At 61.8% G+C, this 14273-nt stretch overlaps 1 protein-coding gene and 1 long non-coding RNA gene across 3 annotated transcripts in view; one reads left to right on the forward strand and one right to left on the reverse strand.

Moving 5' to 3' along the window:
• The window catches only part of PLEKHG5 (pleckstrin homology and RhoGEF domain containing G5), a 27824-nt gene extending 26700 nt beyond the window's left edge, over positions 1–1124 (reverse strand). For both annotated transcript variants that reach the window (XM_042950927.1, XM_042950929.1), the window contains exons 1-2: positions 1073–1124; positions 130–206 (exon numbers count right to left, since the gene is read on the reverse strand). In XM_042950927.1, coding sequence (XP_042806861.1) covers positions 130–206; positions 1073–1076 — 81 coding nt within the window. In that variant the 5' untranslated portion in view covers positions 1077–1124. The remainder of the gene's footprint in view (positions 1–129; positions 207–1072) is intronic.
• Positions 1–4681, forward strand: part of LOC122226931 — a 5719-nt gene extending 1038 nt beyond the window's left edge. Inside the window, exons 2-3 of the long non-coding RNA XR_006205818.1 lie at positions 1659–1942; positions 4400–4681. This is a non-coding gene — a long non-coding RNA (uncharacterized LOC122226931). The remainder of the gene's footprint in view (positions 1–1658; positions 1943–4399) is intronic.
• The last annotated feature ends 9592 nt before the right edge of the window (positions 4682–14273 follow it).

Consider the following 14273-nt stretch of genomic DNA (forward strand, 5'->3'; position numbering starts at 1 on the left):
ACAAGCCGCCCTGCGGCCCTGCCCACCCTTGAACCCAGAAGACACTGTGGGTATCCATGCCTGAATAGAGAGAGGGTTGGAGCCCTGTCCTCTCTGCCCCCGGCAACCCAGGCCCTCCAGCCTCCCTACCTTGGCTGCCCGCCCCTTGTCCATGCAGTTGGGGTTCTGACAGCGCAGTCCCTTTTCCTCCGCCAGGCTCTGGTCATCTGCAGAGGAGAGAAGCAGAGGGTTATCAGTCGGGCGGGGTCCAGGGAGGCTGCGCCCCAGGCCAGGGCACCCAGGAGGGCCCTGGGGCCCCAGTGGCCTCCAGACTAGAGGATGGGTGGAGCTGTCTCCTCAATCCTCCCTTCAAAGGAGGTCAGTGTCCCTTTCTCTTTTAAATGCCAACTTATCTGTACGGGAATCTGTTTGCAGAGCCCTTTTCTTGTTGCAGTTCCCCAGGGAAATTATCCAGATTCCACGGGGAGAAAACGTCTTTGGAAATGAGCTGCTCCCTCCCTCTGTCCCACTAGTGGGGGGCGGGGTAGCTCAGTGACCTTGCGGGGCTCCAGATTTCCTGGGGGATCCCCAGAAGGCTGCCGGGTCCGCGGTCCCTTCTGACCCCCTGACCTCCACATCACTGCCTCTGTGGATGGACTCCTCTTCAAAGGCCGGGGGTGTCCCCTTTACCCCGCGGTCCATCTTTGACCCAGAATTTGGCCCCCTCCAAGCTGCCTCTCTTCCTAGGGGCTGGGGTGCAGCAGCGGAGGGGGCAGGGAAGGGGCAGACAGGCTGCCCGCGCCAGCCAGCGTGCAGGGCCAGGGGAAGGGGTGCTGCTAAAGCGGGCCCCAACAAGGGGACAGAGTTTGGAACCCCACCGCCCTGATTCCGAGGCCGGCGTCCACCTCCCACCGGGAGCAGGCCTTACCCAGAGCAGGGGAAGGAGCGCGCCCTGCCCACCCCCCCCCCCCCGCTCCCCCCGCCCGGCCCGCCTGCGCGCGGCGCCCCCCGCCCGCGCCCCTCCTCGAGCCGGCGCGGAGGCAGCCGACCGGCAGGCCTGCTCGGCGGGGCCGGGCCGGGGCCCCGCACTCACCCATGGAGGAGGCGCCGAGCGGCCGGGGAGGCGGGCGGGGCGGGGGGCGCCACGGGCCGGCCGGCGGGGCGGGCGACGGCGGCGGGGGACGGGCGCCAGCCGGGTGCCGGGGGAAAGGCCGGAGCGCCGCCGCCGCGGGACCCTCGGCGGCGGGAGGCGGGGCGGGGCAGGTGGGCGGCAGGAGGAGCCCGACGGGAGACCCCGCCTGCGTGGGGCGTGGCTCCGCGGGCCGTCCCGCCCCTGTGCGCCGCGCCCCGCCTCCCGCGTCTCCCGCCCTGCGATGCTTACTCCGCGCCTGGCTGAGCCGCGCCTGCACCCTGCCACGCGGGGTGTCAAAGATGGATGTATTTTCACAAAATAACCAATACCCAGCTCAAGAAGCAGAGCATCACCAGCCCCCCAGACGTCCCATCCCTTCCCCCAACCCCCCACCCCGCGGGGCTGCCAGGAACTCCCCACAAGGGGAGGACACTGTCCTGACTTCTAGCTGCATCGGTTAGTTTTGCCTGGTCTTGTACTTTATGTAAATGGCATCACTCGATACCTGGACAGCACTTTAATGGTTACAAAACACTTTGCACTACAGAAATGGAGCCTCGGGAGGTGGCCAGCACTGCCCCGAGGGACTGAAGGTGCTCCCAAGCCTGTCTAGACCCCACCCCATGGGCTAGATAGTCCCAGGAGGCCCTCCGTGGATGCGACCCAGGAGTGGAAGATCCGGTTTCTGGTGGGGCTGGGATTCCCTCTCCCAAAGGCTCCCCTGGCCTCTCGTCTCATCTCATCTCATCTCATCTCATCTCATCTCAGCCAGAGTGGGGTACTGCCTTCCTGCATGTATCCCTTACGTGGGCCAGCCCTGGGGACCCACAGGTGACCAGAACCCAGCCCCTGCCCTCGAGGACTCCTGGCAGAGGAAAGTGTGATCGGTCCAGGTCTTCTGGGTTCTCTAGATTCACTCAGCAAATACACATCGAGAGTCCCCTGAGGGGCCACCACATGCCAAGCCCCAGGCTGGGCACTGGGGACCCATCAGTGACCCTGACAAGCCTTGGGGAGCTCCCGTGGGCCCTTTGAGGGATAGTTCATCTGCATGCAGTGGGGAGGGGGCTCTCCCGGAAGAGGCTGAGGGATTACGTCCGGAAGCATCTATCCTGAGGGCTTAACTGGTGCCCTGAGGCTTTTGGGTGAGGGCGCCAATGACATACGGGCCTCAGTTTCCTCTTGGTGCAGTTGAAGCTGGGGCTTCTGAGGAGGGCCAGGCCCGCCTGCCATAATTCTCAGGGCGCTGAGGCCTGTGCTGCTCACTCCGTTCCCAGAAGCACACAGTTCTGGTTTCCCCATCAGAAGCTCTGTGGCCTCAGCTGTACAAAGGGCCAGTAAGGCCTGTCCTGACAGGGTCCCTGGGGGTCAGGGGTCCCGAGGGCCCTGCCCACCCCCCTCTGCCCTCTGGGTTTCCATGGGGACCTGGGGCCCTCAGCCATATTGGGGACTGGGGGTTATTTCCCCTGTGCCCTGTAAGGGAGTTCTCAAATTCAGGTCCCCTGGGTCATAACTCTAGGCCTGGGGTCAGGCTCTAACACCTTTAGACTTCTGGAGTCAGGCTCTAACACCTTTAGACCCCAAGACTTCTGGGTTCTGGCTCTAAATTCTGGGGGCTCTGGGCTATTTCCTCCACCACAACGTTCTGGAACTGCTTTCCCAGCTCTCTATGTCCTGCCATGACTGGGTCAGGCCACAGCCCCTGCACAGCCTGATCCGCCCGCAGCTGCCGCTGAGTTGTTGACTTGTGGTTCTGGAGTTCTTTGTCCTGGTTCTTCCAGGCGCTGGAGCTCTACCTGGCTGAACTCTCTAGCCTCTGAGCCCCCAGTTTCAGCTCTCTTGAGATGCTCCATCTGTTTTCTAGACCCCCTCTCTGGACTGCTTGCTCTTCACCCCCCTGGGGGCTAGCTTTCTCTGTGCTAAAGCTGCAACCTCCTGGGGTCTGTGGGTGTGCTTCTCTCTCCCAGAGACCCCAAACACAGGAAAATCAGTGAAGGTCCCGGTAAGAGGGGCTTCTGGGGCCCGGGGAGGGCTCAGCACGGGCATAGGCCATCCCCACCACAGGCTTGCTGGGAGCTCCTCTCCCAGCAAGCCAGCCCATTTACAGCCTGGAGGAAGGGTCGGCCTGGTGAGGGGGACACTGTACCAGGTAACATCATACCCTGGACATAGATCAGGCCAGAGGTGGCCACCTGGCCTAGCCCATTCAATTGGGTTTGCTCTCTTGAGAATTTGAATCGAGACGGGCAATACCCATGGGGCCCTGCAGCCCTGCAGCCCTGCGATCGTGGGAAGTCAGTGTGCATGGGTGCAGAGCCCTGTAATTGTTAAAGAGCAAGAATGAGGGGACCCATAGAAGCAGCTGGTCAGTGGGGAGGACCCTAAAGCAGAAAAGGAGGGGAGAAGACAGCCCTGTGACTGTGGGACAGCTCCCGGGGGCCTATCTCCACCGCCTGCTCCTGTAGGATCCCCTCTGATTTGAGTTAACCTGAGTGGGTGTCTGGCTGCGATTCCTGAGCCAAACCTCAGGCAGACGTGGAGCCCTGAACTTGCCCCCCACACCCAGGGTGCCAGAGGCTGCCCCCCTGGGTGTGAGACAGCCCAGCAGCCCTCCTGGCCCCTCCAGCTCCCTCCGTCCTGGAAAGTCAGGGGCCCCCTCGGCCAGGCAGACAGGCCCACCCTCCAGCCCTCCCCCCACCTCCTATCTTAGTCATGAGATGCCGCCTTTGCGTCTCTCCCAACATGATCTCTACCACAACTGGCCGACAGGGCGCCTGGGCAGAAGCCGGCCGGCAGACATGTTTTGTTTGGCCAAGCACGGTGCCTCAAAAGAATTTGAATTGGTTGCCAGCTTTGAAAAGTCAGATTTCACATAAAAATCCGGATTTCTGGCTTCTATGGACAAACCAGAGGAGTCTGGCAGCTCTGGACCCATATCCCTGACGGCTCCAGGACCCGAGCTGCATGTGCCTTAAACAGGCACCCACCCTTCCACCCCCCACCCCCACCGCTACCACTCCCTATGACCTCACAGCAGCGCCCCCCACCCCCCACCCCAAGGGAACTGAGCTTTGACCCCAGCCCGGCCCTTCCTGGTTCTTTCCCTCTGCCCCCTGCCACGTCCTTCACATCACTGTCTACTGATGTCCCCCCCACTCTCCAAGGCCTCTGTGTCTCAACATATCCAAATTGCAGATGACTCTCTGCCTGCTAGATCCTACAATCCCGGGATGGGCTTCTGAAATGACCTATTACTTTTGACCTCTCCTCCCCACCCGATGGCTTTAGGAGCAACTGCCCACACAGGGCTCTCTGACTTGCTCAGCGCTCTTGGCTTTCCAGACCTGGTCTCCTTTCACTGTCCAGCCCTCTGCGGTGTGATCTAACCCCAAATGGCAGCCACACGGTCTGTGCCTCCCGGGCACCTGCAACGAGGCCAGTCCAGGTTGAGATGCGCTGTACGTGTGAAACACACCAGACTTGGAAGACTCCACGGGGGGAAGAAAAAGAGTGTAAAATCTCATTGATGATTTTTTACGTTGATTACAAGCTGTGATGGTAATGTTTGGAATGCACTGGGTTAAATGAAAAGATCATTAAACTTAATTTTGGTTGTTGGTTTTTAGTCTTTGTTTTGCTTTTTAGCGTGGCTATTAGAAAACTGTAATGATGGGGCGCCTCTGTGGCTCACTCCGTTAAGTGTCTAACTTTGGCTCAGGTCATGATCTCGTGGTTCGTGGGTTCGAGCCCCACATGGGGCTCTGTGCGGACAGCTCAGAGCCTGGAGCCTGCTTTGGGTTCTGTGTCTCCCTCTTTCTCTGCCCCTCCCTTACTCGCACTCTGTCTCTCTTTCTCTCTCAAAAATAAATAAATGTTAAAAGAGGTTTTTTTAATAAAAAAAGAAACTTGCAACAATGGAAGCTCTATTGGAGAGCACTGCTCTTTTTTTTTTTTTAATTTTTTAATGTTCATTTATTTTTGAGAGAGAGAGAGAGAGAGAGAGCACGAGTCGGGGAGGGGCAGAGAGGGAGGGAGACACCGAATCTGAAGCAGGCTCCAGGCTCCTCCCGGCTGTCAGCACAGAGCCCAACAAGGGGCTTGAACTCACAAACTGCGAGATCATGACCTGAGCCGAAGTTGGACGCTTAACGGACTGAGCCACCCAGGCGCCCCTGGAGAGCACTGTTTTAAACAATGGAGAGGGAGGTACGATCATTTGCCCGTTTTACAGATGGGGCAACTGAGGCTCAGAGGATCGGGAGACTCGCCCAAGGTCACACAGCTGTGTGGGTGGTAAGGCTCAAGACTCAAAGTCTTGACTTCTAACCATTAGGCAGCACTGCCCCAGGGTGCCCCCATGGCACCTGGCACACATGAATTCATGCCCCCGTTGTCACATAAGTGCCCCCTTTCCCAGCTGGCCCCAGGCTGACCTGAGGATATAAGAAACCACCTTTTTTTCATTCCTCAGAGACACCCCTCACTGTGAGCCCCCACTTCAATGAACGCTTCGGCCCCAAGGAGGCCATGCCTTTCCTGCCCACCACCTCCCAAACCCAGGCCTGGCCCTGCAGAGGCTGCCCCTCCCAGGAAGCAGCTGTGACCTTAAATGCCCGCTCCCACGCAGACCCAGCCCTCTTGGGAGCCTGTCCTTGCTGGGGCAGCCGCCATAGGCTGCATAAAGCCCCCTCACCAGGCAGCCTGTGGAAGGGCCTGATCTGGCCCAAAGCTGGCTTAGAGCCAGAGGGCATGTCCCGGGCACCTGGCTTCTGGCCCCAGAAACCATCTGTCACTCCCTACCCTGGTCAGAGCATCACAGGTGGCCCAGGAAAGACATGTGGTGTCCTCCCCAAAGCCCCGTGGAGCATTTTGGTGTCGGGCGGTCAAGTGGGGACCCAGCTGGAGGAAGGAGCATGGACCGTGGCCTCCGACGCTGCCCCTGCCTGAAGCCCAGAACCATCGATGGCCTCATCTCCTGGAGTCCGGAGACCCCAACCATTGTCGGGCGCGCCCACACTCCTCAGGCTCAGTGAGAAGGGGTGGGAGGACCCACTCAGAATTCCTTTCTGGGGCCAGAGAAACCATGTGGACAGAACACGCAGGCCTGGAGCCACCAGCCACTTCCTCCGGCTGAGGCTGCTGTGGGCACCTGCCCATTTGCCCACCACGGACTTGGAGGAACCGAGAGCGACCGAGGAGAAATCGGAGCGGGGCTGCAGAACCCCGTTTGAGGTTCCAATTCAGGACGGTCACACTCCGTGCCTGAGCCCCACCCCCATCACGGGGCGGTTCTGGCGCCCGGCTCACCACCCACCCTGATGGGCTCAGGCCAGGGGCCAGCTGGCTGCAGAGGACAGAGCCCACACAGACAGCTGTGTGCCCGCTCACCCACCCAGCCTGCCTCGGCTCACTCCCGACGTCTGCTCACGCGCCTCGAACCACCCACTGTGTGCCAGGGCCGCCCTCCCAGCTGTGAGCAGGCCTTGTGTGAGGGCGGGACTTGTGTGCCCGCCCCCCACCCCCACCCCCAACCCCCGCCACTCAGGACCCTGCTTCCAGAGTAAAGGGGACATCAAGAATCATCCCTGCCCTGGGGCGCCTGGGTGGTTGAGCGTCCGACTTCGGCTCAGGTCATGATCTTGCGGTTCGGTTCGTGAGTTCGGGCCCCGTGTCGGGCTCTGTGCTAACAAACAGCTCAGAGCCTGGAGCCTCCTTCGGATTCTCTGTGTGTGTCTCTCTCTCCCTCCCCTGCTCATGCTCTGCCTCTCTCTGTCTCTCAAAAATAAATGTTAAAAAAAAAAAAAAAAAGAATCATCCCTGCCCCAAAGGGTACTCATGAAGAAGCCAGGAGCAGGTCCCCTCTAAGTGTTAGCTGCTGGGGCTCAGAGCTGGAAGCAGATGGGCGCTGCGGTGGGCTATGGAATCCCGGAGGCGGGAGGGGTGGTCTGCCTGGGGCGGGCACGGGGAGGGCGGGCTTCGCAGACGGTGCCGCGGAGCCACGCTGAGTGGCGAGGGCATCCCAGGCAGAGGTCCCCAGCAGCAGCAAAGTCTGGGCTCCTCTCTAAGACGGGGACAGAGGGAACAAATAGGAGTGGGGGACACAGTCCCTGCTGGGTTTGCCTGGCTTGTGCCCGGAACAGGCGGTTTGAGCTCAGGCACATCTCCAGCCCTTGTTGGGACCTCGGCCACTTTACCTGCCTCAGGTGGATGGGAACTTGCCAGGTGAGTCAGTACAAGCAGACAGGACTCCCACAGCCAGTGCCTGACTGAAAGAAAAGGGGGGCTTGCCTCTAGGCTGGCCCACAACCACACACTGCCTGCCCCACCTCCTGCTCCACACCCTGCCTCGTGGCACAAGCTCTCCCTCACACTGTCCTGCCCCCTCGGTCTCCTGCACGTGCCCCGAAGGTACCCGGTGCTCCCGGGGTCTGGGTGGGCAGTCCTTGCCCCTCCCCTCCAAGCCGCCACTATCCATTTCGGCTGGTGGGACTGGAAGCAGTAAGGGGGCTGATAACACACGGGACACCTGTCATGTATACCCACCAGACATCCGCTCTCTGGGAGGAGCATTTCCCAGCGAGCTTTGTGGAACCCACGCCCCATGTGGTCTTCTGCGGTGGACCACAGGCCTGCCCATCACTCCCCATGCTCCTCTGGGCCCGTGGCCTGGGGAGGCCACCACGTGGGGCCCGAGATGAGGCCCGGCTTTTGTAGGCCAGACCCCACAGAACTGGAGTCGCCACCCGGAAGCTGAATATTCTTCTGGACCTCTGATTAGTTGAGCTCTGATAAAACAAGGGCAATAATAACAGCAGGTAATGGTGCCCTTGACCTGGGCCACACGGAGCTTTGAAGTGCTCCGTGCGTACCACCCGTCGGCCACTCCACGGTGCCACTGGCGTCATCATCCCACTCATAGGGCTTTCTTGACATCTCACTTCTGAGAAAGGAAGTGGCCATGTGGGCATCCGAGCGCAGGCTGTGGGGCCCAGCACCCCCACTACCTGTCCTGTCTCTTGGGAAGCTTAATCTCTCTCTGCTTCTTTTCCTCGTCTGCGTGGACACATGTCCTGGGGCCTTGACCATACAAATTCCAGAAGGATTCATCCTACCACATGGCCTTGATCTCGGAGGCAGAGGACAGAAGCAGAACCCAGGCTCGAAGGCCGGCACTGGTCACTGCTGTCCTCAGCTCTAGCTGCCCTGCTCCAGGCCCAGGCGTGGGGCCCACGTGCCTGTCAGGCAAGCCCCCAGGAAGGAGAAGCTCCTTGGCCCGCCCTCACCTCTCCTATGGCTCCCAGGGTCCTCGGGCCCCTCTCCTCCACCAGCGGCGGCTCTCAGGAGGGGCTCTGGCCTCCACACCACTGCCGAGTACGTGACCAAGAGTAACATGTACGTGGTAAGCGGGCCACAGGCCCTGACCAGAGGGAGGTGGCCAGGTGGATCGGGTGTCAGAGGCTCCCGAAAGCCCTCCCGGGAAAGTGGGGGCCCGTACCTACCCCCGAGGTCTTCAATGATGTCCAGGGTGGAGCTCCAGGAGAAACGCTCCGCGGCCCCCAGCTCCAGCTCGGCCAGGGCACCAGGCAGGGCCTCCAGCTCGTAGGCGCCCCGCTTCTTCCAGTAGAGAAACATGCTGAGGCCCGAGGGGGCTCCCCCACCAGGCCCGTGCCCTCAGAGGCTGGGTGGCCCCGGGGACCCAGGTCCCCGAGGCCTGGACACAGCGAGTACAGGGGCTGTGGAGGGGCTGCAGGGACCCTGGGCTGGCCTTGGGCCGGCAAGCACGGCCCTCCCCTGGGAAGGGAGCATGCTGGGAGCATCTGGGGGCCTTGGAGCTGACCAATGGCCAGGGCCCCGGCCCCACACAAAGCGCCTTTCTTCCCCTCCTACAGACATTTTACAAATTTCAACTTCCCGGCCCCCTCGGAGCCCCCACCAAGGGGATGGGCAGGCCGTCTGGGGACGGCAGAAGCCCGGAAAAGACTGCAATTGTTCCGTGGTCTCTTTGCGAAGATAAATTTTCAGAGGAGAAAAATGTGCTGCCCCAGAAGCAATTCCAGCCCCCCCCACCCCTGACTTCTGACCCCAGCTCCCAGCCCTAGCTGGGGCCCGTAGGATCTCTCAATGAGGAGTGCAAGCACCCATGGGGGTGCTATGGGACGGCTCCCAGAGCTGCTTCAGCTGCCCGACTGGGTCCCCTCCCCCAGGAAGCTCCAGGCCTGTCTCCACCAAGCAAAGGCCTGAAGGGGGCATCCAGGGGCCAGAGGGCAGGAGCCGCTGGGCAAGCCTGAGCCCCAGGGTGCCAGTGAGGCCCAAACTCTGCCCTCTGGGCTCTCCCCAAGGGCCTCTCCCCTCCTTGGGCTGGCCACACTTCACCAGGCTGCCTACCCACCCCGACTCCCTTCTTGGACTATATGTCGGTCACCCACGCTAATGGCAGCACCACGCATAGAGCCCTGGGTGGGCCAAACCCAAAGAGGCTTTGCTGTCATCACGGAGCTTCACTGCCCCCGGCACAGGTGGGCTCCGGGGTGGGTGCATCGAGGAGGTTGGAAGGGTGGGGGTGTGGGGGGGCGGAGGAGCTGGGGGCACCGAGCCACCCGCAAGGAGAACCATGAGAAAGAGAAAAAACCAGCTACGCAGAAGATGAAGGTCCCCGGCCCAGTTATTCTGGAGCCCCGTGAAACTTGTACATTTTTATCTAATTAGAAAATCAAAACCAAAACCTATGGTCGCCCTCCTGGGGAGAGTCCTCTGCCCTCATATCCAGGAAAGCCGTGCCTCCCTGGTCATTTCGGTTCTCCCCGTGGAGGTGGGATTAAACCCCGTGGTCCAGATGAGGAGACTGGGACTCAGCTAACAAGGTGCAGAACTTGGATTTGAACCCAGGACTGTATGGCTTCAGAGCCAGCTTAGGGACCTGGACGGCCACCTGGGGGGGTGGGGCAGCCCCTCGGAAATCCCGACGGGAGAGGGAAGGACACGGTGCTGGGCGCCCCCGCCTGCCTCTGCCGTGTTGCCGAGCCTCCCTTTCTGAGCCTCCCCTGGCTCCCCAGGCCGACAGGACGGAGAAGGAGCTAGCCCCGGGGGGTTGCAGAGCTGGAACACAGCTGTCAGCAGAAGGCTCTGCTTTCGAGGGTGGGGGGTGTCACTCCAGGGCTGTGTCTGGTGAGACGGTGGTAGGGGTGGCCGTCCGAGCAGCCCGCACGCCCCCAGCTGAGGGCTGAGGTGCCAAGAGGCAGCTCTAGTAATTCAAACCATATGCTTGCCCGCCTGCCCCCCCTCCCCTCCTCCTCCTCTGGCAAAGGGCCAGGGACAGACAAATCTGGGTCCCCTTGGTCCTCTATCACTGGCACCCACCAGGCCTGGGCGCACAGGAGGTTGGGGGCGCCCGGCCCAGCTCGTGTTGACGAGCAGGTGGCCGGTGTGTGGTATCAGGTCAAGCTCAGGGGAGTGAAACAACCTGTCCCCAGCAGCCATGGCGGGTCTCAGGGACCACCCGGCAGAGGCCAGGGCTACAGAGTGGGGATGGTCACGGAGCAGTTACCCGGTCCAGATCCCTCTGCTTTCGGGCCTGGCGGGGGCCACACTTGGTTCTGGTTTCAGAACAGGCAGCCTCAAAGTGGCCCTACCCGGCAGGGCGGGGGGATTTCTTCCCACCCTCAGCTCAAGGAGTCCCCACTCCCTGCAGAGGCCCCACTGGGCGGCTGTTTGTGTTCAGGCCTCTGATGCTGCAGAGAGATTGGACCTCCCTCTCCCGCTGTCCAGGGCACATTCAACGTCATTCTCCAGGTTCTCTCTGTCCCCAGATGTGTCCATGCTTCGCACCTCTCCACCTGGATGTCCTCTCTGGCTCCCATGGAGCATCGCCCCATCGACACCCTTTCTGTCCAGGCCAGAGGCCCGCATCCCCAGCCTCACGTCCATCCTCCCCAAGCAGGAGGGCACGAGGGAGCCCCGGGCTGGGGAAAGAGCCCCCACAGTGTTCCAGGCGCCGCACCAGCCCCCACCTCCGAGGGGCAGTCGGTGTCAGTGGCAGCGGTGGACCAACACATCTGGGCCTGTTACTCAGTCTGGGGGCAGCCAGGACAATAGATGGCTGGTGACGCTGCTTATAAACGTGGGGGTTTGCCGTGGCTTCCAAAACAGCTGGGGTACGGCACGTCTGTCTCGCATGCTGCTGTGTTCCAGCCCGAGGAAGGTCAGGAGTGGGGACGGCCACACTGACCGTAGGCCAGATGCCGAGCTGAGCATCCCTCATATGCTCTCTCCCCTAGGTCTCCCGGCCGCCCATGAGGCAGGTGCCATTGTCACCACAATGGGGCTGGAGAAGCTGAGGCCAGGGGCCAGTAACTTGCCCAGGGGTCACACGGAGCTGGAAGAGGTCAAGTGGGAGGGGGACGAACCCCAGAGCTGTCATCTCACCCCTGGTCTGCTCGGCCTGACCCTTGGCAACACGGTTACCGCATGTTATAGGCAGGCAGCCTGAGGCCCAGAGGGAGGCAGGACAGTCCCAAGCTGGAAGCCTGTCCTCCCGAAGTCCCAGGCCCACCTCTCCAGGCCCACCCTGCGGGAACCTCACGACCTCTGGGCAGGACAGTCCGAGGAGAGCCAGGAGACCAATGGTTCATGCTCTTCTCTCAAGATGCCCCGTTGGGGCTGGAGCCTCAGCCCCAGGCAGGGAGAACCCAGAGGTGTGCCTCTTGTCCCCACCACTGGGAGGCTCCCGTGACCAGGGGCGGGGGCCAGGACGGACAGAGGGACAAGTTGCTGGTTTGGGGGCTGCTCCATCCAGTGCCTGGCAATGGCCTTGGATGTGGGAAAGGGTTAAGCCCTCTGCAAACTGCAGCCGTTTCCTGGAGAGCAGAAGTGCCACGTGAGGATCCAAGCAGGAACCCTGAGTGGCCCGCAGGCCCGCTGAGTAAGGGAGTGAAAGAGGAAGAAGGGCAGGTGGCCCAAACCAGCCATCAGCTCCCACCCTGGCCACCTCCCAGCAGGCCCTGGCCAAACAGAGACCTTGGCTTTGGAGTTATCTTCCCTGCCTCAGCTAGCAGACTGGGGGCGGAGGGGTGGTCCCTGGGCCCTAGATGTCCCCTCCCCCTCAGCCACCCCGGCTGATCCCTTTCCCCGCTGTGCTAGGCCCTGCAGCTCCCTGAGGGCCGCTCCCTAAGAGGTAGGACTGGTTCGAGGTCCCGCCTCTGCCTCAAGAGCCAGGCAGCCCCAGACATACTTCCTGAGATTCCACATCTGTGAAATGGGTTAAGGAAAGAGGCCCCCACAGTGTTGTCTCCATGACATCCTGCCCGCATAGGACTAAGCAAGGAGTCTGGCACAGAGCCCCACAGGGACGGAGGGTCCCTGCATTCTGCTGACGGGCCCTGCCTCTCCCCCTTCCCAGGCAAGATCCATTATGACACTCTGTAGTCCCTTAAGCCCCCCCCCAGAAGCAGGGGATCACATCCCTCCCTCCTCCTCTGGCATTTGGGGAGGCCTCTCTGGACCCCCAGGGCAGCCCAGGAGTGAGTGCCAGATGTGTGGGCTGGTGGAGGTGGCCGGGAATAGAGCTAGTGCCCCGGGGCCGTGCCAGGGCCAGCCACCCGGCTCTCGTGAGAAGTGGCCTCGTGGGCCGTGTCCTGCATAAGTGCTCTCAGTTCGGGCTGCAGAGCCTGTTAGGAATTAAGTCAGGCCAGCCAGCCGGAGGCCCATTACATAACCCAGTGGGGGGCTGGCGCTGGCCACCTCCCGGCCCTCCGCCATTCTGTTTCTGCCCCATCAGCCAGCTCTGAGAGGAGATGCTTCGCATGACCACCCTCCCCCCCCCCCACTGGACCTCCAGCTCCAGGTAAAGACAAGAATCTGTCCACGCTTGCCGGTGGCCCAGGCCAAGGACCCTTCAGGACCACTCCCTGGTGGGGTGGCCCCAGGGTATGATGGGAGCCAACCCCTGGCCAGGAGGCAGTGCCCCCCCCCCCCCGTCATCCAGTCTGGCAGCTGCAGGAGGGGTGAAACAGTGGGGTCTCTGGCATGAGCAGCATACACTGTCCCCTGCAGAGTAAACCATTCCGAAGCCTGGACACGTGTGCCTGAAGCTTCAGTCGTCCATGTCCCGTCGATGTGGGAGGTTCTGGTGGAAAGCTGGGGCACGGCCACCTGGCCACAAGCCAGTCCTGCCCTTGAGCCTCGACCCGGCCCCAGCCCCATGCCCTCTCCCAGAACACCTTCTCGTGGCCCACAGCCTCGTGGGACACTGCCCACCAGGGCACGCTGCCCTCACCATGACAGGAGGGCTCTAAGAGGTGACCGCCACCCTCTTTTGCTCCCCACACACCCCTTTCTCCAATCCCCGGGGAACCCAGCAGCTGGGACTGTGACACGTGAGTTGCTGTCCAGGCCCAGGAGGGTTTGCAGAGCCCAGCACCGAGACGGGCAGAACAATGCAGGGGGTCTCCACTTCGTCCCCAGGGTGGGCACGGCAGGCTGCTGATGGTCAACATTACCCCCTGAGCCGAGCAGCCCTGACACTCAGGGATGTGAATGGGCGTGACCCATCGCCACGGCCTGGGGACAGATTCTGCTGTCAGGGAGCCCCGTGCCAGGCACGGGAGAGGCTGGACCCGCGTGGCCAGGGCCAGGGAAGCCTGTGCTGCTCTCGCTCAGGTGCTCCACACAGACCCCTCAGAGGCAGAGGCTCCTGCTCAGCTGGAGCCCCTCTTTCAGTCCCTCTGTCTCTAGCTCCGGGCCCAGCTCACACAGGGACACGAACACCTGGCGAACACCTGTGTGGTAGGCTCTCTGGACGAGAGCCACGGGGGCTGGGTGCCCCTCAATCTGCCTAAGGATCCTGTCATTGTGCCAACATCACGCCCATTTTGCAGAGCAAGAAGCCGAGGCTCAGAGGGGCCTAGAGACCTGCCCAGGTCAGCCAGGGGCTGGATGGGGGATGCCACCCGTTTCCCTATGACCTTCCAGGCCACCTGCTGCTCCCTCCACGGCCAAGACATTCAACTTCCACATGCTGCCAGGATCTAGTTAACGGCCCCTCCTGCCCACTGCTGCTCAGCACCCTAGGCCAAGCCCCAAGCCACGGGGACTCCGGTGGACCTGTCCTGGGTGACTTGAGTCCTGAGGCCCTTCCTGCCCCGGATGCACCCTGCCTCGGGACTCT

Source organism: Panthera leo, chromosome C1, assembly GCF_018350215.1.
Source record: "Panthera leo isolate Ple1 chromosome C1, P.leo_Ple1_pat1.1, whole genome shotgun sequence".
Taxonomy (NCBI): Eukaryota; Metazoa; Chordata; class Mammalia; order Carnivora; family Felidae; genus Panthera; species Panthera leo.